The following is a 21,420-nucleotide window of genomic DNA, read 5'->3' as shown; positions in this document are numbered from 1 at the left end:
AAAAAAAAAAAAAAAAAAAAAAAAAAAAAAGGAAAAAAAAATAAAAATAAAAATAACTCTCGTCTCTGGAGTTCTGATATTTTATGCAGGTGACTCACTCTTTAGTAAATGACATAGTATTTGAGTGCTCTGGGCACTGACTACAGTGCTTAATTTGATGATGAAACATTTATTTCTGTTCCAGGTGTCTTGTAGGTATTGGGGATGCATCAGACATGGTCCTGGCCATTTATCAATGCATAATCTAGTAAAGGAGTTTGAAATGTATAAATTATGGCATAGTATGATATGCTATATAGACATGTAAAATGTATAACAAGCTCTGTTCAGGGATATTTTGGAAGGTTTCATGAAAGGCAATATTTGGACTATTTTTTGAAAGATACATGAACTATGTTTTCTCTTTTTTATCTTGGCTATTTTGAAACTTCTGACTTTTAATGTTCAACTGTTCGACTTAATGTGTCCTTAGACTGTGTTTTTGGTTTAATAACTCCCATTTAATTTTTTATTTTTACTATATGGCTCTGTTGTATCTTTTTGTGGGGGCATAAACAACAGAAATTTGTTGTCTTACAATTTTGGAGGCTAGAAGTCCAATCTCAGGGTGTCTGCTGGATTGCTTTCTTTTAAGGGCTGTGAAAGAGAATCTATTGCATGCCTCTGGCCTAGTTTCAGGTGGTTTGCTGGCAATCTTTGGCATTCCTTAGCTTATAGAAACATCATCCCAATCTCTGTTTTCGTCTTTACGTGACATTCTCCCTGTATGCGTGTCTGTGTCCAAATTTCTTCTTTTTATAAGGTCGCCAATTGTATTGGATTAGGGCCCACACTAATGATTTCATCTTAACCAATTACATCTGCAGTAACCCTGTACACAAATAAGGTCACATCTGATGTATAGATAGGTCTTAGGACTTTAACATGAATTTTGGGGGTACGCATTTCTACTCCCAACATTTGTGTGGTTTTTAAAAAAGGGAGATAATGCACTTAAAATGCCTAATACATTTGACTCATGATTGGTGCTCCATGCTGCTAGGCCCTCACTTCTCTGGCAGTCACCATTGTTAGTTAACAGTGCTTCAGAGGCAGATGGAGAACTGAGAATGTGGATTTGATCTCTTTAACTCTCCACAGAGACTTTGTCACAAGGACTGGAAGCACGGGGTTTGTCGTCATTAATTACTATTTTCTCACAGTTCTCTTGGACTATTTCCTTAGTTTATGAGCTTTTGAGGGAAGTCCAACCCTTCAAACAGACCAGTATATCCTGTCCAGCCACCTGCTTTGGGTTTGAGTCTTTTGTTCCAGACAGCTTCTGTGGGTTTTATAACACATGGGTAAAATGTTCCAGCCCACCCACCTTTTCATCATTTACATTAAAATTAAAAAAGAAAAGCCTACATGGAAAGTTTCCCTTAATACATCCTGTACAAAGAACGTACGACGTTTCATCAGAAAGAGCAGACTAACTTTTACAAATAAACCAATAAATAGATACAAATGATAACCAGAAAAATAACCGTTATCAGGCACTTAATATCATCCAGGCATGCCAGTATATTGAACTAGTGTTACAATAACCGTGGAAAGTAGATAGTATTATTTCTGTTTTATAGAGGAGTAAACTGAAACTTGGACTAAATATACTGTACTGTCGTGTTTGCTCAAAGTCTGTGCTCATTGCACAATTCAGTAGAGAAAAGGATGGTATTAGTGACTGCTTAGGGGTGTGAAGAGCCTGTTTCATGACCCTGCACCCACTGCAGAGTCATTCAGCGTCTCTGAGTCTCAATTTTCTCATTGGAAAAGTGGAGGCAGTAGTACACCATTTGCATGGGGTGTTTTGTAAAGATTGGATGTGACAATCTATTGTATCTTTTTTTTTTTGTCCTTTTTGAGACCGGTCGCACCGCGCTCAGCCAGTGAGCACTGTGAGCGCACCAGTTATCCCTATATAGGATCCGAACCCGTGGTGGGAGCGCTCCTGCGCTCCCAGCACTGCACTCTCCCAAGTGCTCCACGGGCTCGGCCCCTATTGTATCTTTTTATCAATTTTTAAAAATACTTACTTAAAGAAAGCGTTTAATTGAAAATAAATGTCTGTACAGATGTGCTAATAGATTAGGGGATAGCAACCACGGGCTCGGCCCCTATTGTATCTTTTTATCAATTTTTAAAAATACTTACTTAAAGAAAGGGTTTAATTGAAAATAAATGTCTGTACAGATGTGCTAATAGATTAGGGGATAGCAAAATGTATAAGGTATGTATAATTACAGATAATTTAGATGGGTAGATAGTACAGAAACATGTAAGAATTTAAAGGTTTAGATAGTTGAAGACAGCAGTAAAAGTCAAAAGGAATTACTTTTTTTGTGACATGAATGATATAAACAGCATCTTAAATGGTAGAGGGTTTAACAGCTTGGAATTATTGGGGAATACTTTGTAGAGGAGTGGAAAGAAAAAATAACATTGATGATTACCTTTTGATACTATGCTAGGCACTTTGCATAGGTTACCACAACCCTTTGAGTGAGATGGCGTTGTCTCCTTTTTCAGATGAAGAAATGAGACTTACAGAGTTATTAGCTCAAGATCACATAGCTAATAAGTGGCAAAAGTAGGATTAGAATTCATTGTCTAACTCAAAGAATTTTTTTCTTTTTCATTATGCCTGGGTGATGACGAGCATGGATCCAGGTGCGTGTTTAGGAATTGATTGTATCCCAGATTGTAAAGTGTAGGAGACTTTAAGAATATAGTGAATACATCATTGTGACTGGAGGAGAGTTCAATTATTGTAAAGATCTTATACTAGATTTATACTTTTATTATCTTTTACACCATGATCTTCAGTCTTTCGGAAATATTGGTGTATTCAGTTATTTCCCTAGATGAATACCTAGTTGTCTTAAGTCCATTTATCGAATGATCCCCTTTTTTCTCCATTGATTACAAAAAATGCTTTAATTATTTTTAGTAAATTTATTGAGTTGTGCAACTATTAGCATTTTAAAAATAACTTTTAAGATATTATTTCATTGTTTTTCATAACTCTTCATTGAAATTATCACGGTGGATGGTATGATTTTAATTTTATGAATGATGGTATAAAGCATTTTACTTAAGACTTTGTGGCTAGTTAGTGGCAGAGCTGAGACTCAAATCCAGCACCTTTACTTACATATGAGCATGATAGTTGAGAACAGATTGTTGAGGGCTTGCTGATGTAAGGCCATTAAGTTTGGATTTCATCCCTTAGGGGGAGTATCACCAGCATCTTGTTTGTGATGTCCTTGTTGGCAGAGGAAAACTACTCAGCATTTTCAGGTGGGCACTTTTTGTAAAGTGTCTTCTATGGAACTCTGTTCCCTCAAGATGCTCTACGTAGAAAGGGTTCCCTAGTCAAGTAAGTTTGGGAAGTACTCTATCTCCTGTTTGCGTTGTCATAGTTCACATTGTGAATGTAGACTTTGGAATTTCCTGGGTGATATGAAATTTTTTTTTTTTTTACTTCCTCCCCCATCATTTTCCAAGTTTATTGCATCTCAGAAGGCCCTTCATTCATTTACAGGGGACAAGACTGAAGAAGAAGAACATTTATTTAATTGAGCTGTGAGGGTTTTTTGTTTTTGTTTTTTTTTTTTGAAATAGGTTGTTACTGTGTACATTTATCTGTTGATAGATACAGAGTTAACTGCTGACAGATGAAGAAGTTGTGATGCTTTTCTTTAGTTACTGTAAGATGCTTTGGTCCAAAGTTTGAATGTCTCACAATGATTTCAGAACTGAAGGTTTGAAATTTTGTTTCTTGATTTATACTTTCCTGTCTTTTTAAAATTGAAAGGCAGGTTAGTACAGTGGTGAGATTGCTTTTATACCCCAGTTGTACCACTTACTAGCTTTGTGGCTTTGGGCAAGCTATCTAATCTCTTGCTTAACCATAAAATAAAAAGAATATCAATCTTGCCAGAGTTGTTATTCAGGCAGATTCATATCTACAGAATCATTGTTTAGTTGATACTATTCCATAGTGTTTTAGTCTGTTTCTGCTGCTATAAGAAAATACCTGAGACTGGGTAATCTACAAAGAACAGGAATTTGTTTTGCACAGTTCTGGAGGCTGGGCATTCCAAGATCAAGGCACAGACAGGTTTGATGTCTGGTGAGGACTGCTGTCTGCTTCAAGATGGTGCCTTGGTGCTGCCTCCTCACATGGCAGAAGGGGCGAACATCTACCTCCCACTTCTTTTTAAAGGGCACTAATTTTATTCATATGGGCTCTGCCCTCATGACTTAATCACCTTCTAAAAGCCCCACTTCTTAATATTATTTTTGTTTTTTTTGTTTTTTTGGTTTTTTTTGGCAGCTGGCTGGTACAGAGATCAAATCCTGGACCTTGGTGTTATCAGCACCAACTCTAACCATCTGAGCTGACTGGTCAGCCCTCCACTTTTTATACTATGACATTGTTGATTAAGATTCAACATATGAATTTTTGGGGACACATTCAGACACATTTGGGCCATAGCACACAGAGATATGGTGGTTTATACTAATAGAGATGGCAGCAGAGCTTTTATAGAAATAATAAGCTTTATTTAAAGTGAATTTCACATTCTTATTCCATAGAGATGGTATAAGGTTTACTTAAAGTGGATTGCAAAATAAAGGGTTGGAAGATCTGTTCTTGGTAGTAATTAAGGTCATTGACATATCTTATGCTTATGTAATTTAAATTTGAGGCGCCCGCCTTAAGGAGTAAAAGAGAAAAAAGCATACTTGGGAAAAATTATACCTGCCAGAATTAGCAAGAGTGTGTGTCAAGAAATTTGTCAAATTCAACAAATTGAAGCTTAACACCTTAAAAGTTGTAGTTACTGACCAGAAATATGGACAGACTTCTTAGACTTGGAGGAGGTATGCCTGGATTGGGCCAGGGGCCACCTACAGATGCTCCTGCAGTGGACACAGCAGAACAAGTCTATATCTCTTCCTAGGCACTGTTAAAAATGTTAAAACATGGCCGTGCTGGAGTTCCGATGGAAGTTATGGGTCTGATGCTTGGAGAATTTGTTGATGATTACACCGTCAGAGTGATTGATGTGTTTGCTATGCCACAGTCAGGAACAGGTGTCAGTGTGGAGGCAGTTGATCCAGTGTTCCAAGCCAAAATGTTGGATATGTTGAAGCAGACAGGAAGGCCTGAGATGGTTGTTGGTTGGTATCACAGTCACCCTGGCTTTGGTTGTTGGCTTTCTGGTGTGGATATCAACACTCAGCAGAGCTTTGAAGCCTTGTCGGAGAGAGCTGTGGCAGTGGTTGTGGATCCCATTCAGAGTGTAAAAGGAAAGGTTGTTATTGATGCCTTCAGATTGATCAATGCTAATATGATGGTCTTAGGACATGAACCAAGACAAACAACTTCAAATCTGGGTCACTTAAACAAGCCATCTATCCAGGCATTAATTCATGGACTAAACAGACATTATTACTCCATTACTATTAACTATCGGAAAAATGAACTGGAACAGAAGATGTTGCTAAATTTGCATAAAAAGAGTTGGATGGAAGGTTTGACACTTCAAGACTATAGTGAACACTGTAAACACAATGAATCAGTGGTAAAAGAGATGTTGGAATTAGCCAAGAATTATAATAAGGCTGTAGAAGAAGAAGATAAGATGACACCTGAACAGCTGGCAATAAACTATAGTGAACACTGTAAACACAATGAATCAGTGGTAAAAGAGATGTTGGAATTAGCCAAGGATTATAATAAGGCTGTAGAAGAAGAAGATAAGATGACACCCGAACAGCTGGCAATAGAGAATGTTGGCAAGCAGGACCCCAAACATCATTTGGAGGAACATGTGGATGTACTTATGACTTCAAACATTGTCCAGTGTTTAGCAGCTATGTTGGATACCGTCGTATTTAAATAAAGCAATGGAAAAAGCAAAAAATAAATAAATAAATAAATAAATTTGAAAGTACCCTATATGCTTTTTTGTCTTTGAACATCCCATGGGATAGATAGGACATGTGTCTATTATTAATAACTTTTAAAAAGTATTAATATCTTCATGATCTACATAGGATGGAATGATGTATTTTCCTAACTGCTCTGTTTTCTTTCCCTTTCTTAACACGAGATTGTTAACATTTTGGCATATTTATTTAGTCTTATTTTCTGCATGTGTATGTGTAAGCACACATAATTATCGTACCATAAAAATGTGTTCCCTTTTTACTTCACATTGTAAATGGTTATTACACTAAAAAGGACCTTTCTTAACACGAGATTGTTAACATTTTGGCATATTTATTTAGTCTTATTTTCTGCATGTTTATGTGTAAGCACACATAATTATCGTACCATAAAAATGTGTTCCCTTTTTACTTCACATTGTAAATGGTTATTACACTAAAAAAGGAAAAAAAAACTATCTCCTGTTTTCTGTCTATGTACTCTCACACAACACTTCTAAAACTAGATGTGTGGGTTTTTGTTTTCTGCACCAATCAGTTCTACCTGGAGTTAATGAAGACCCCACAGGTTAAGGACTCAGTTCCACATGACTACCCTCCCCCTTCAGATGCCAGTTGCAAGTAGTGGGTACCCAAGTTATCCACTCTTCTAAGTTGGCTACAAATTGGGCGTTTCTACTACCCCTCCTCAGATTTGATAATTTGCTGTGACAGAACTCAGGGAAACACTTAAATTTACTGGTTTGTTATGGAAGATACAGATAAACAGCCATATAGGGTGATGTCTAGAGGGATCCTGAGCACAGGAACTTCTGTTCCTGTGGAGTTGGAGTGCGCCAATCTTCTGGATTGTGGACGTGTTCACCAACCCAGGCTCCTCAAACCTCATAGTTCAGGAATTTTTATGGAGACTTCATCACATCGACATGGTGGATTGACTCAGTCTCCTGCCCCAGTCCCGTCCTTGGAAGACGGGTGGAGGGGAAGTTGAAAGTTCCAAGCTTATAATCATGGCTTTGTTCTTCTGGTGACCAGACCCCATCTAGGAACCCACTAAGAGTCACCTCATTAGAACAGAAGATGCTCATATCACCCAGGAAATTCCAAGAACTTTAAAGACTCTGTGCCAGGAACTGGGGTCGAAGATGAAATATTAGAACAAAAGATGCTCCTAGCACCTGTATCACTTAGGAAATCACGAGGGTTTTAGGAACTCTGTACCAAGAACTGGAGACAAAGACGAAAGAAATATGTATTTCTTTATAATATTATAGACATATAATTATTTGGTCTTCATTATTCTCATTTTCTACAACCTTTTATAATGGAAAATTTTAAATCGATAAAAGTAGAGAAGGCAATATAATAATCCCGTCACCCACCTTCAACAATGAGTGACATTTTGCTAGTCTTATTTTGTCTGTACTCCCAGTTTTTGTTTTATTCTGCTGCAGTATTTTAAATCAATCCTAGACATTAATTACCATGATTTTTAATTATTTCATAATAGTCCTTCAATGGATATATTATGATTTACATAATCATTCCAACGTTGTTAGACCTTTCATGTTGTTTCTAATTTCTTGTTAAGATAATACTTTCAGTATTTGTATATAAATCAGCTTCAACACCTTTGTATATAAAATCTTTACATACTTTTGATTGTTTTCTTCAGTCATATCTGAAGTTGTAATCATAATTTAAAAGAAAGGAACCATTAAAGAAATCTTTCTGTAATTATAAAAGTAACACATTTTCAATATGGACATTTTAAGACATAAATTTAAAAAACAAAGAAGAAAATAAAGATTACCTCAGATTGCTTTCCAAGGAGACCCTCTATGTCTGTCAGCATTTTTTTTTTATTTTGCTTCTTAGTTGGGGGTTGGGGTGGTTCCCAGTTGCTCTGCCTGAAGAAGGGCAAGCCTACTTGCAGTAGCCTGTTTGTAAAATAGTGTGAGGCTTTGTACTTAACTACTAGGAGCTTAGAAAATAGCTGTATGCAAGGAAGTAGCATCTAAAACACGTAGTCTGGTACTTTGTTGATATGTAATGGGTTGCCCTACTAGTTCTACAATCCTTCTATATTATCCCACCCTAAAATTGACAGAGATCTGTAAGTATTCCTGAACTCCATCTCATTGCTACCTCTGCAGAGTTTTTCTCCCTGAATTATGAGTGAGTGTGATACTGCTGGTCTGTTTCAAAAAATGTGTGTGAGAAACAGTCTTGAGAAACTTGCCTCTGTTTACCTTGTGATAATTCACAGGAGAAATTGCAATGATTTATATTCTACTGTCTTTTTGCTAAGTTAAAGAAGGAAAACTTGATAGGGAAACTGGAAATTCAAGTGTGGTTTTTTTCATGTTGTATTTGGTGGCTGTTAGGTGATTAATAAATTTCTATTTCTGTGGGAAAAAATTAGGCAACTTGAGCACTATTGAATAAATTTTAAAGCTGAGCCAATCTTACTTAATCATCCCGCCTTCTGTTATGAATTAGCAAATAAAAATATGTGACAGAAATTTGAGACTTTAAAACTCATTAGGAACACAAATGAAATCAGTGTTTTATCCTCTTAAATAATTTTAAATACTTGAATTTTTCTCTCTTTCAGTTCCTGGAATGGACGGAGGTGCTTTAACTGATACAAGTCTCACAGACTCCTATTTTAGCACCAGCTTTATTGGTGTCAATGGATTTGGAAGCCCTGTAGAAACAAAGTATCCCTTGATTCAGGTATCCTTAGTATGAATTTACATTGCACTGAACAGTGACATTTGTTCCAGGAGTATAGGACATTTAGAATCTTCATTTATTCTTAAGTTTGTTGAGTGGGAGGTGAGATTTTAGGAGGTGATGCAGTAGGTGGGATATAGCTAAGTTAGCTCTTCTGTAGGGTTGGAGTCAGGGAGAGCTTTCAAAGGTGGTAGATGGGGAGGGGGATCACAGTGGAGTATGGAGAGGGTAGATGGAGAGACGTTCCACTCATCTGTTTGTGTTTTGTATGTATAGTAATTAAACTTGATAGTGATGATGGTAATTTTTAATTTTTGAGTGGATCATACATGCATATGTTATAAAAGTTAAATGTTACAAAAGGGTCTCTTTCCCATACCTGCTCACTATCCATCCCATTAATATTCCTAGAAGCAGCTACCATTACTGGTCACCAGATTTCTTTCTGTCCTCTCAAGAGTGTTCTTTGCATATAGAAGTATAATGCTGGTTTTATTTTATTTAATGTTTAAAATGTTAAATTTAAAGTCACAGTACTTGAGGAATGTTTTACATTAAAAATATTTTTGAATTTTTTTTTACCCAGTTCTTTTTAGCTAACTTTTTTTTATTTATCATATTACTTCATGCAATGCTTAGGACATTTTTGTTTACATTGTTTTTGTAGCTTGATACGGCAGAATTTTGTAGAATTGGAATAAAATTGAAAAGTAATCTAGTGTTGTTAATTGGAAAACTGCCATAATAGTAAAGGTGGTGTATTGTCTTTTCTTGTTTTTGTGATGCACTTCTGGATAGCCTTCTCCATAATTGCAGTAGAATATTTAAATGCAGAGGGATTAGTCTTTATATTTCAAGTTGGACTGATCTTAAGAGTCTGTGGGAAGCCAATGCTTTTCTGAATTATTTTTACTTTTATTTATGTAAAAGCTGAGGTTTCATGTAGATGTTTATCCTAAAGATCATTTGAAATGTAAGCATTTATATAAACATGGGCAGCACACATAAATGGTTCATTTTTTATGAGCAGATTAACTCATCTGATGTGTAGTTTATAACTTCTTTTGACTGCCTGTGAGCCACAATTTCAGGTATTTTTATATACAGAAGTTTCTCCTTTTATGTGGTTTTGCTTTCATTGGTTTCAATTGCCCCTGGTCACCTGCAGTCTGAAAATATTAAATGGAAAATTCCAGAAATAAACAGTTAATAAGTTTTAAATTATGCGCCATTCTCAGTGGTGTGATGAAATCTTGCACCATCCTACTCCATCTTAGGATGTAATCCCTTTGTCCAGCATATACATGTGGAACCCACCTGTTAGCAACCATCTTGGTTATAAGATTGAAAAAATCTTATATAGGGTTTGTTACTATGCACGGTTTCAGGCATCTACTGGGAGTCTTGGACCATATCCCTCACAGATAGGGGAGGTGTGACTACTGTATATTTTTGTATTAAAATTACATCAAGAATTTAGCCCTGCTCCTCTGCTTTTTAATTATGCAGTAATTGAGTAAGTTGAGTGACCACGTTAAGGATTATAGAATTAAACCCAGAGCTGGGAATTCCTAATTTATACTTTTCAAGGCATTGAGTTATATGTCATATATGAGATAAGGATTTGTGGACGTGGATGAAGGGCCTTCCATACCCCAAATCCTTATAGATATAGGCGATGGAGTGAGTCAAGAAAGCATAGGACATGTTTAGAGATCAGAATATAGCCCAATTTTATAAGTTCTTTAAGGCCTATTAAGGATAATATGAATTGAGAGAGGGTATAAGAGCATTTTTTGACTTTATATTTTATGGACAAGGAAACAGTACTTATGTGTCTTGCCCAGGCTAATAAGTTAGGAAAGTGCAATTCAAAATAGATTTGCAACTTTGGTTTTAAATACCCGGCTTGTGATTAAAATTTTAATTTGGTGTGTTGCAAGGAGTCTTTGGAAGTTTTTGCATAGATAGTTATAATACAAGCAACAACATTTATAGGAAGATTAGTTTGTCAGTGATGTGAAAGATAGATTGGAGGAGAAGCAACAAAGAGGGTCAGTCTTAATTGGTTGAATACTTGTAATTCTGTATTCCTTGTTGATGTGATGTATACATATTTTATTTTCCAGAGAATGACTAACAGTAGCAGCTCCCCAAGCCTTCTAAATGACAGTGCCAAGCCATATGCAGGCCATGGTAAGACCTGGTCCTTTTCGTTTGTGTGTGTGTATGTGTATTTCTGACTCTACAAACAACATACCTATTGTAGAAATTTTGAAAATTGTAAACAAATAGAAAGAAGAAAATAAAAATTACCTTCCCATTATTCCTGTTAGTTAATCCCACTATTAAGATTTAGAACCCTCCTTTTTTCTCTATACGTGAATATGTGTATATTAATACTTAATTATAGTCACATTGAACATACTTGTAAATTAATCGTGTGTGCTAAGTCTATTGATACAAAATTTCCAGATATCTTTTTATATTCTATTTTAAAAATAAATGTTCAAGGATGGTTTTTATAAGATATGCAACAATTGAGTGTTAATACTCTGTATCAGCAAGATGTTAACAACTATTAATAATGGTGAGAATAAGAATATGATGTTGATTATTATCTGTGATAAACATTTTGTGTTTATCAAATTTCCATCACTATTTGGAAATTTCAACCTTTATTATTGAATAAAATTATTAAAAACTAATTTGTAGCATCATATATTTTTAGTATTATTACAGAGTTTAAATGCCAATGTTTAAGTGCCTTAAATGCATACATTACACTATTTGGAAATTTCAACCTTTATTATTGAATAAAATTATTAAAAACTAATTTGTAGCATTATATATTTTTAGTATTATTACAGAGTTTAAATGCCAATGTTTAAGTGCCTTAAATGCATACATTGTATAAAAATATTGTATGTCTTGCTATTTTATTAGCATCTTTCTCTTTGAATTATTAGTTATTTAATATTAAATTAATATTAATTCTAATGAAGAACTAGACTGTGAAAATCCAGGTTGAAGAAGGCAGAGCAATTAAGCAGTAGTCTATATGTATTGCATTATGAAGCAATTTAAGGTTCCTTTAAATTAGGGTACTTAATATACAGGAACTTCAAAAAGTTTGTGGAAAAATAGAATTAAAAGATAATACAGGGCCGAGCCCGTGGCGCACTCGGGAAGGTGCGGCGCTGGGAGCGCAGCAGCCGCGGGTTCGGATCCTATATAGGGATGGCCGGGGTGCTCACTGGCTGAGCGCGGTGCAACCGGTCTCAAAAAGGACAAAAAAAACCCCCCAAAAACCAAAAAAACATAATTATCTTATCTTCTTAGTAAGAATATCAAATATCTGGATATGAATTAAAGATGCTTTTAGGAAAGATATGATCAGAGGGTAGTATAAAAAAAGATTTATATAAAAAAGATTTCCTCAAAGGTTCTCATAAATTGGAATATTTAGTTTCTAAATCTATATGTTAGAAGTGGAATAAAGTTGGATACAAGCCAGAACCATTGACAGTTGTGAGAGGACAACAGACAAAGCCTGTCAATATGGAAGTAAGCAGTAAAATGGTGAAAAGCAGATACAACCTGGAAATCAAGTTATCTGGAGCTCTTTAGGGGAATATAGAAAACCCTTAAGTTATCTTAGGCATTCCCCTAATGGCTTTTTCTCATTTTAAAAATAATAATCAGTTAACTGCAATAAGTAGTATTTCTGATATAGGAGTAGAAAGTAAAGCTGGAATGGTAAACGTATACTTAAAAGTTCCTAATGTGAGGGGTTGGTGGAATGTGTTTTAAAGTTGTAATATACGATTTAGAGCTACTGACATTTATTTTTGAGAAAATAGTAAAAGTCCTTAGGATTGGAAAAGGGAAGATACAGTGCCTATTCTTTTTAAAATTTATTTTAAAGGAAAATAATGGAAGAAAATGTTACTACAAATGTTACCTCAATATTTGAAGAGATATTAGAATATGTACTAATGGAAGCAGACTAATGTAGTGAAATGAGCACTCTGCTGTCATTTTGAGATCATGGATTTCTAACTTTGTGATATGGGGCCAACTTTCTAGGCTGTAATCTTCCCATCTGTGAGATGGTGAACATGGCCTGGGTAGTTGCTGTGGTGTCTTTCATATCTAAAACTGAATGTCTTTCTAAACTGAAAGCATCCACATTTCAATTTCTACCTAGAAATTCATGGTTCATATATTCATGTAGCGTTGAAGGACCATATTTTCTTGTCATTTATATTTGAAATAATATGTAGTCTGGGGACATGGAGAGTTTTTCCAGTAGTGGGCTATATAGTTAGAAATCTATGTGGGTACAGGTTGCATATATTTTTAAATTGTTAGTGGTTGAGTTGATAAGGTTTAAAATCTCTTTGTATTAGAAATACTCTTGGCATAAGAGTATTGCAAGTTACACATTGTGAATTGAAGGCATATGGAGATTTTGCCTATTTTTCTTTTGTTGTAGTAATTCATAATGTCTGTTTAATGATGTAATTTTAGTGGAAGTAACTCAAAATTATGTAGGTATTTAATTATAATTCCAGGGTTATCTAAGCAGGCTAACATGATTACTCAGTAACATTTTATTTTATAATGATACTGAAGAATAGGTAGTTAGGCCATACTTACTACTGTTTCATACCTAGTGAGGTAAATCATTTTCTAAAAGGCTCAGGCCAGTCTCCCTGGGCCAGGTATGCTGATTTTTGCCTTTGGGGTTATATGATTTATAGGGATCAGATCAGTCAAGTATCTTTACTATAGGCAGTTTTAATATGTGCTGTGTGGAAGATCGAAAAGAAAGGCTTGATGTTTTTCCTGCTTCTCTCAAATCTAATTGGAGAGGCAATACATGAATCTACTAGAGAACATTACACAGCAGCATATTAATTAGCGTCAATTTAAATATCTGATGATTGCTAGGTAGCAGAGAATTGTCTAGATTCAGAAGAATTTATGGAGAAAAGATGTTTTGGGTTGGGTTTTTTGAGGGTAAAGAACATGGAGAAGCAAAGATACCTAGGCAGAAGGTATGCTTGGTTACAAGTAATAGAGGTAGGAGCTTCAGTAAACTGTTTAATTCTCTTCTTTTCTGAATATCATAGATAAGCTAAGAAAATATGGCTGGGGGTATCTTTAGGAACTTGTTGAAATAAAGTATGGACTGTGAAAACTACATTGCTGGTCATCTGGGCTGTATTGTATTATTGCTGCTAGAGAAACTTTCTGAAGAGTTATGTACTGAGAATATATATCCTAGGGTGCTACTTCTCACAGTGTGTCATAGGTTAAGTTCTGCATTTCTAACAAGTTCCCAGGGTATGCTGATACTGCTGGTCTGAGAACAGACTTTGAGGAAAAAGGTCTTAGAAGTTCAAATAAGATCAAAAACAGTTCTGAATTTGAGATAGACAGTGAGAGAGAGATAGAGAGAGAGAGAGAGAGAACCAAAGCTACTATTGGACCACTACAGCTATAGTAGCTGAACTGTGAATAACGATGAATAGGATTCCATAAAGGACACCGCACAGGTGCTAAGAAATTTCTCTCTGATGCTCTTCCTCCCCCCACATTTTTATAAAATATCCCAGCCACATGAAATTATCTGAGTGACTATGTCCTGACTACTTGAACAAGTCTAACTAAAGATGCCATCTTGCTGGTCCTGGTCAGCTGGATTGAAGTTCAGCAATAGTAATAGTAATAATTCACACTATTATTAGAGATGCAGAAAAGGTTGGACTAGTTTTTAAGAATAACTTTACTGAAATTAGAATTTTTTTTTTCCTTTTTGTCTTTTTTCGTGACCGGTAACAGGATCGCAACCCTCGGTGTCGCGCCCGTACTGCGACTGGCAACGGGATCGCAACCCTCGGTGTCGCATCCGCACCACGCTCAACCAGTGAGCGGACAGGTCTCTATATGGGATCTGAACCCTGGCGGGAGCGCCGCCACACTCCCAAGCACCGCACTCTACCGAGTGCACCACTGGGCCAGCCCCAGAAAAAATTTTTAAAGTGACCTTTTATATTGATGTTTGAGAAGCATCAGTTATTTTTTCGTTTTATTTTCCACATTTGGAATGCATAATTTTAAATTAAAAAAGCAGCCATTGTTTGAAAATGTGTATAATTATTCTTGGCCAACGTTGGTGGTAGAAGAAATTGAATTATGTCTTTATATTCTGTGGAAGAGTTGAGTCTCCCAAACACTAGAGATGACTTTGAGTTTTGTTAAAAATGGGAGTTAATATATTAGAGATTAAAACATTAGGAAACCTTAATAACAAGATAGATACAATTAAAGTCGAGCACTGGTATGAAAAGAAAAAGACTTGGGAGTTGCTGTGAATCACAAATGTGATCTAGACAAGCAGTAAAATTTTTGGTAACAAATCCTTTGGGAACAAAGTATCTTTAAAACGAAGTTAGATGTTGAAATACAGATATTAATAAGTGAAGGGGTTTCAGTGCTATGATATCTTGCTACTGATTCTTGCCAAACTGTGAGTTTTTATGCAGGGTGAGTGACAACATATGATTGAGACAAATCCTAGGCAAAATGAGAAGTCTTCAAAATTTGTGCCTAGCATTCTTGGCTTCTTGCTCTTTTATAGCTTTCTGAGCTATTGCCCCTCAACACCGTTTTTTAATTCAGCTGGTCATCTTGCGGTTCAGCTTTCCCCTCCGTTGTTTCAGTCATGATGCAGCTTTACCTGGGCATTTACATTATATTTCTAAGGGTGGGATAACAGATTTTCACTTTTGTAAATATTTTTAGGTTTTTATAAGTTAAATTATTTGGGGTTAGGAGGCAAAGATATCTGAAGTATGTTTATTTCTTCTGTTCTTGGTTTTAAAGCTTTGTTAGGATGAGGGAAGTAGGATCAGAGTAGGGTGTCTCATCTGCTGTGAGGAGATGTGGTTGCTGGAGGTCTAGTTCAGGATAATTCTGCTTGAGAGAAAAGTTCACTAGCAGTACTTTCTCTGCTTTTTTCCTTGTTTTAACCCAGTTTGGGTCCCCCTTTGTACTGTTCTTTATCTTAAGAGCATCTGTCCCTCTCTATCTCTATTACAATTACTTACTGGTAACATTTTATATTTTTTGATTAATTTGACATTTAAAGTTTTTCTTGTAGCATATCTGTTCCAAAGTCTTTGAAAGATCACATTATTGCTACTCTAGGCTTGATTAATTTGACATTTAAAGTTTTTCTTGTAGCATATCTGTTCCAAAGTCTTTGAAAGATAACTTTTACATTATTGCTACTCTAGGCAAAAAAAAAAAAAGGGAATAATAATAACAATATTTACTGTAGAGTTCTTTTATGGAGAAGGATGAAGCAAATTTGGAGAAATTAATAGGATTATAGCATAGACAATTTAGAATATAAATCCTGTCTTAATCTTACTGGTTGGTCGGCCCTTTTGAAACATCAAACTAAGTATTGATCTCAGGAAAAATAAAAAAGATGAGAAAATGGAGAAGTTATTGAAAAATAACTAAAATTTTAAAGGCAGTGACCATCTAAAACTCCATGTGTAAAACGATTGTTTTTAAGTTCTTTATATATGTTCTCAAAGAAATAATGTTTTGCTTGGTATTTAGATTTCCAGTCAGCCACATCAGTATCTTTTACCCATGAATATTGTATAGTTATGTTTCTATGGAATATTGTGTTTAGAATTCCAAATTAATACATTTAGAGCTATTTTTCCTTTACTGGAGTCACTGAACTTCCATTCACTTCCACTTGCCTATCTGTGGGAAGTGTTCTATCCCAGCCTAAGCCAGATGTGGGTGAGTTTTTAGGCTAAGAGTTACATATGGGCCCCTCACTGGAAACTGGTGGAGTTGTTGGAGTTCAGGTTCCTAGGCAGGGAAGCATCCATCCGTGCATGGTTTCTGTTTATAGCTTGCTCAGAACCTCTTGGTGAATTTTTATTCTCTCAAAGAGCAAACAGTAGTAATAGTAATAACCTGGTAGTATTGAATAATGGTTAAGATTTTAGGGTTTGGAGTTGGATGCCAGGCACTTGAAATTAAATCCCTGTTTCTTCACTGATTGTCTTTTTGTCTTTAACTTAGTTAACTTTTTTGTTTCTTCATTTGCAAAATGAGAATAATAATACTTAGTACCTGCTATGTAGAGGTGTTTTGAGGACTAAATGGGATATGTTGTCTGGCACAGAAGTACCCAATAAATGGTAGCTGTTTTTGGTAGTATATAATACACTGTGTTGTCCAAACGTTTCTAGGCTTGTTTAGAAATTGCTAACTATTAAGTAAATAAGTATCTCTTGCTACTCACTCTGGACTGGGCTGTATGAAAACTGCCCACTGGTAAAATGGTCCTGTAGCTGCTCTGAGGATATCCACCTTTTCTTTGAGGTATTCAGGCCCCCTTCCTCTTCCAATATTAATATTTTGCCTTCCTCCACACAGAAGCCTCCTCCTGTTAGCCTTTCAAACATATCCTCCAGATTAGGAAAATCCATCTGGGATTTTCTTGTGATGTAGTGGCATACAAATAGAAACTTGATTTTATCTATATTGGTGATGGTTTCCTGTATCAGTTCTAGGTAATATAGGAAAGTTAGATTATTCTTTTATCAATTAAATGTTTTATATTTTATTATATCATTTAGTCACCCCAACAATTCTTTGAGGTATTTTTTTCCATTTTGGGAAATAGAAGTTTTGAGAGATCAAGTAATTTACATAGAATAATATAGATAATTATTTACATTTCAGAGGAAAGCAAAAATCTCTCTGTATAGGGCAATATGAGAAGGGTAAGAAGACTGAGTCTTCTATAAGGTGAAAAATGGGGAGAGAGTGGCGAGAGGCCACTGGTGATGTGGAGTGAAGGGGATAAAACATTGATTAACTTTATGTCTGCTGGTTTTTCCACTTTGCGATTATCTCTATGTAAATTTCTATCAACGCAATTTCTTGGGCAAGAATACCCATCTAAACTTTTGGTAATTTGACAGGACAACCTTTCATAAATGCTGCACAAATTTATATTCCTACTTATAGGTGCCGACTTTCTACGGTCTTGAAAACTGGGATACAAAAATCTTTTGTATCTTTGTAATTTTATAGGCCAAAAAACCTCCTTTAAATTTGATTACTGGTGCTGTTGAATTTCTCTTTTATGTTTATTCACCATTGGTGTTTCATGTCCTTTGCTTATTTTTCTCTTGGACTATTCCTTTTTTAATTCATTATAAGAGTTCTTTGAATATTAGAGATTTGAACCTCTTCTATCAGATGTTGCAATCTCTTCCCCCCAATTTTGTTTTTTGGTCTTGAATTTCACAACTAATTTTCAGTTTTGAAATGTCATGCTTACTCTGATTATCATGTGTTAAGTACATTAAAAAATAACAAAATATTAAGCTCATTTTTGTTAAAATAACATGGTAATCCCCAATCTGATGAGTTGGTAATTTTGAATACAAAGGGCTGTCATTGTTTTTATATTATTAATTTGAGTACACTGTCATTTTTATTGCTAATGATCTATAGTAATCCACTTCTCCTAGTAAATGTCTTAGTGTATTCTCTCCTCTTGTTTTTAGTGGCAGACTTAAATGTTCTTCCTGTTGTTAATCTCTAGTTTCAGTCTATTCTTTTAAAATATGCAGGTGACATTAGATTGAAATGTTTAAAAATATGATAGTTCTTACAGAAAAAGACTCAACTTTGAAAAAGTTAATTTTCTTTTTTCCCCAAAGTAAAGAGTACACCAGGTTAACTTTCCAGGACTGTGTCGAGATAAAGATGTGCTTTGGAAAGCTCAGATTAAATTTTGTTGTAACAAATGAGGGGTTCAGCCACATACTTTTTGTACTTAATTTGTACTCTGCGTGCACTTGTTTTTTTTAAGTCAAGAAAGATTCCTCCAAATTCATGATTGTAAGGAAATTTTGTTCTATTGATTGATTTAAAAAGGAGCTCTTGTGAGAGATTTTGTTTTGGAAACTTTTCTTTAGGTATGCATAATGGTATGGTGTTCAGCAGTTTACCATATGTAAACAAATAAACTAAAGTTTGGGTGCCTTTATACACAATATGTAATACTTGTACTGTTGGCTATAGTCATTATCTCATTTTATAGCTTTGGAGATTTTGAGTTAATTATTGCATAATAATGGTAGTTTAATAAAACTGCAGTGCATTTACCATTTAGACCTAGGGACTAGCTCACTCTGAGATTGGCTGGGTTGACTTTTTTTTTTTTTCTTTGGTGGCTGGCCGGTAAGGAGATCTGAATCCTTGACCCTTGGTGTTATCTGCACCACGCTCTAACCAGGTGAGCTAACTGGCCGCCCTGCTGGTTGGCTTCTTTACACTTTATTCTGGTCATTGTATTTGCAGAGTATAATAGCGGGTATTAAGAGCTTGGTATTACTGGTGGTTCATTCCTATTTTCATAGGAAGTAGTTGTGGGGAATGAATTAGTAAAGATAAGTATAGAATTCTCATCCATAAACAGGCTAGCCTAAATTTTAAGCTAAAATAAACCAAAACCATGTAGTTTTCCCCAACTCTCTTTTATTCCCAAGATTTGTTTTCCTTCCATTTTGAAAATGGGGAGGGAGAAGTTCTTAATTTTATTTCTTTGAATGAAGTCTCTGGCTGTTCTTTTTTACTGATTTCATCCATGCAATTAGATTCAAAGAGATTGATTCATTTAGGAATTTATATTTGGTCATTTCAGGTTTAGCTGGAATAATATTAAGATTATAATGTGTTGAGGAATATTATAGAATGGTATAGATTTTTTTTGAATTGGAGGCAGTATACCATAGTTAAGAGTACAAGCTTTTGGAGCCTGTCCTTATGTTAGTTGTGAGATTATAGGCAAGTTATTTCAACCTCTTCTAAGACTCACTTATCCCTAAAGTAGGTCTAATAATAGGCACTGTCTTTCAGAATTATGTGTACTAAATACATTAATGGGCATAAAGTGCCTTGTGCTTGTCAAATGGTAGTTATTACAGTCTTATATTGTTTATTACTCTATAATTTTAAAACTTATGTTTCTCTGTTTGTGAATATGTACAAGATTACTTTTCATTAACCACCATTTTAGTTTAAATTCAGTTATAGTAAAGAGCATTTCTGAAGATTTTCATTCCAAGATTGAACTTAAGCAAGTGTACACATAAAAATTAAATAAAAAAGAAACCTTTCACTAATAAGCCAGTAGGCATTTTAGCATGATTATTGCTTTTCGCATGAGACTGAAATTAATATAGAAGATCATTACAGTTGATAGTTTATTGTGGAAATAACTTTCTTAACTTTAAAAAAGACTACTTATTTTTACTCAAAATATTTTAATAACTTTGGTATGGTATTGTTTCTCTATATCTTGTATTCTGGTTCCACTCTAAAGCAAAAGTACATAAGAAGTTATAGCTTGGTGTTCAGTTTTTTAGAAATTGGGTGTAGCCTTGCTTAGCAACGATATTCCAACTGATTTTGTTTTTGGTGGCATAAAATTTCTTTGTAACATTGAGGTTTTAAGAACAGAAGTAGTGACTGTTTTGTAGGCTTTTAAAATTTATGTAGATAATATTCATTCTACTCCCCAATGATCTGACTCATAACAGAGCTTAACATGTGCATGTGTTTATGTATATAAATCATGTTGTGCTATATTTGATATAATTTAGATGAGTTTTTACTTATTAGTTTCCTCTATTTTCATCCTCCTCATGACTTCTGTATTGGCTCCACAAGTTTTTTTTCATCTATAGATGTTTATCTGCCCATGAATTTTTAACAATGACAGTCTGTTTTTCTATAGACCTACTTTGTAGAGATCTACTTGCCAGCTCATCCTACTATTGTCTTTATTTAAACTTAAACAGTGAAAACATAAGGAATCTAATATGTTTCCATGAAAAGCCCACAATTAATGGGAAGGAATGGAGGAACAAAATATAACATAATCTTTGAGGCTGACCTGTTTTGTTTTTGATTTTTAAATTTTCTACCCATGGAAAAAATTCATTGGAGCCCAAGCTGTATTGATCTGAGGTCTGGATTTGCTATTTTAAATTTAATTGGGTGTGGGAGGCTTTAAAATGAAGATGTATTAACACTCCTAATTAGTAATTTAGGTAAAGGTAGGTCCCTGTGTTAATGATTATATGGAAATTAATTTATTTGATTTTAAAAATTCAAAGGTTTTAAGTAGTTTGGGGTCTGTTTTTTCCACAGTAAGTTTAGATTAACCACACTGATCATTAATGGGATTATAATCTTATATTTAGTTCTCTTAATTACAAAATGCTAAAATATCAGGACATTTAATTAAATGAGGGAAGACTATTCAGAGTGAGAGGAGGTGGTAAAAGAAATTCAGGCTTATTTTGAAATAAATATATAGTAAATCCTAGGCCAGAGCTTCTAATCAATGCATCTGTGACTCTCAGGAGTGTCAGGAGATAGGCTGCTGATTGTTACTGCAAAAGATAATGAACTTATATGTTCATTAAGCATTGTCCGAAGGGAGATTGTATTTCATGTATGTGCACTACTATTTTTCCAGTTTGTGAAGATGTTCTGATTAATAAAATACAAATCACTTTAAAGTGTAATTTAAATCGTCATTCATTGTTTCAGACA

The 21,420-nt window shown here is 34.8% G+C and overlaps 2 protein-coding genes across 2 annotated transcripts in view; both read left to right on the top strand.

Annotated features, from left to right (window-relative positions):
* LOC103593235 (PAB-dependent poly(A)-specific ribonuclease subunit PAN3-like) overlaps positions 1-21,420 on the top strand; it is a gene marked incomplete at its 5' end in the record, with an annotated part of 88,495 nt that overhangs the window by 16,432 nt on the left and 50,643 nt on the right. The window contains 3 exons of the mRNA XM_008576190.1: positions 8,618-8,739; positions 10,869-10,935; positions 13,696-13,802. Of these exons, the coding sequence (XP_008574412.1) occupies positions 8,618-8,739; positions 10,869-10,935; positions 13,696-13,802 (296 nt within the window). The remainder of the gene's footprint in view (positions 1-8,617; positions 8,740-10,868; positions 10,936-13,695; positions 13,803-21,420) is intronic.
* On the top strand, positions 4,761-5,993 carry LOC103593233 (26S proteasome non-ATPase regulatory subunit 14-like). The gene is given in 2 exon segments (XM_008576187.1): positions 4,761-5,672; positions 5,793-5,993. Coding segments are annotated over 2 exon segments (933 nt in total). The 5' UTR covers positions 4,761-4,901; the 3' UTR covers positions 5,955-5,993.

Source organism: Galeopterus variegatus, unplaced genomic scaffold (assembly GCF_000696425.1).
Source record: "Galeopterus variegatus unplaced genomic scaffold, G_variegatus-3.0.2 Scaffold1305, whole genome shotgun sequence".
NCBI lineage: Eukaryota > Metazoa > Chordata > Mammalia > Dermoptera > Cynocephalidae > Galeopterus > Galeopterus variegatus.
This window is presented reverse-complemented; position numbering and strand designations above follow the sequence as displayed.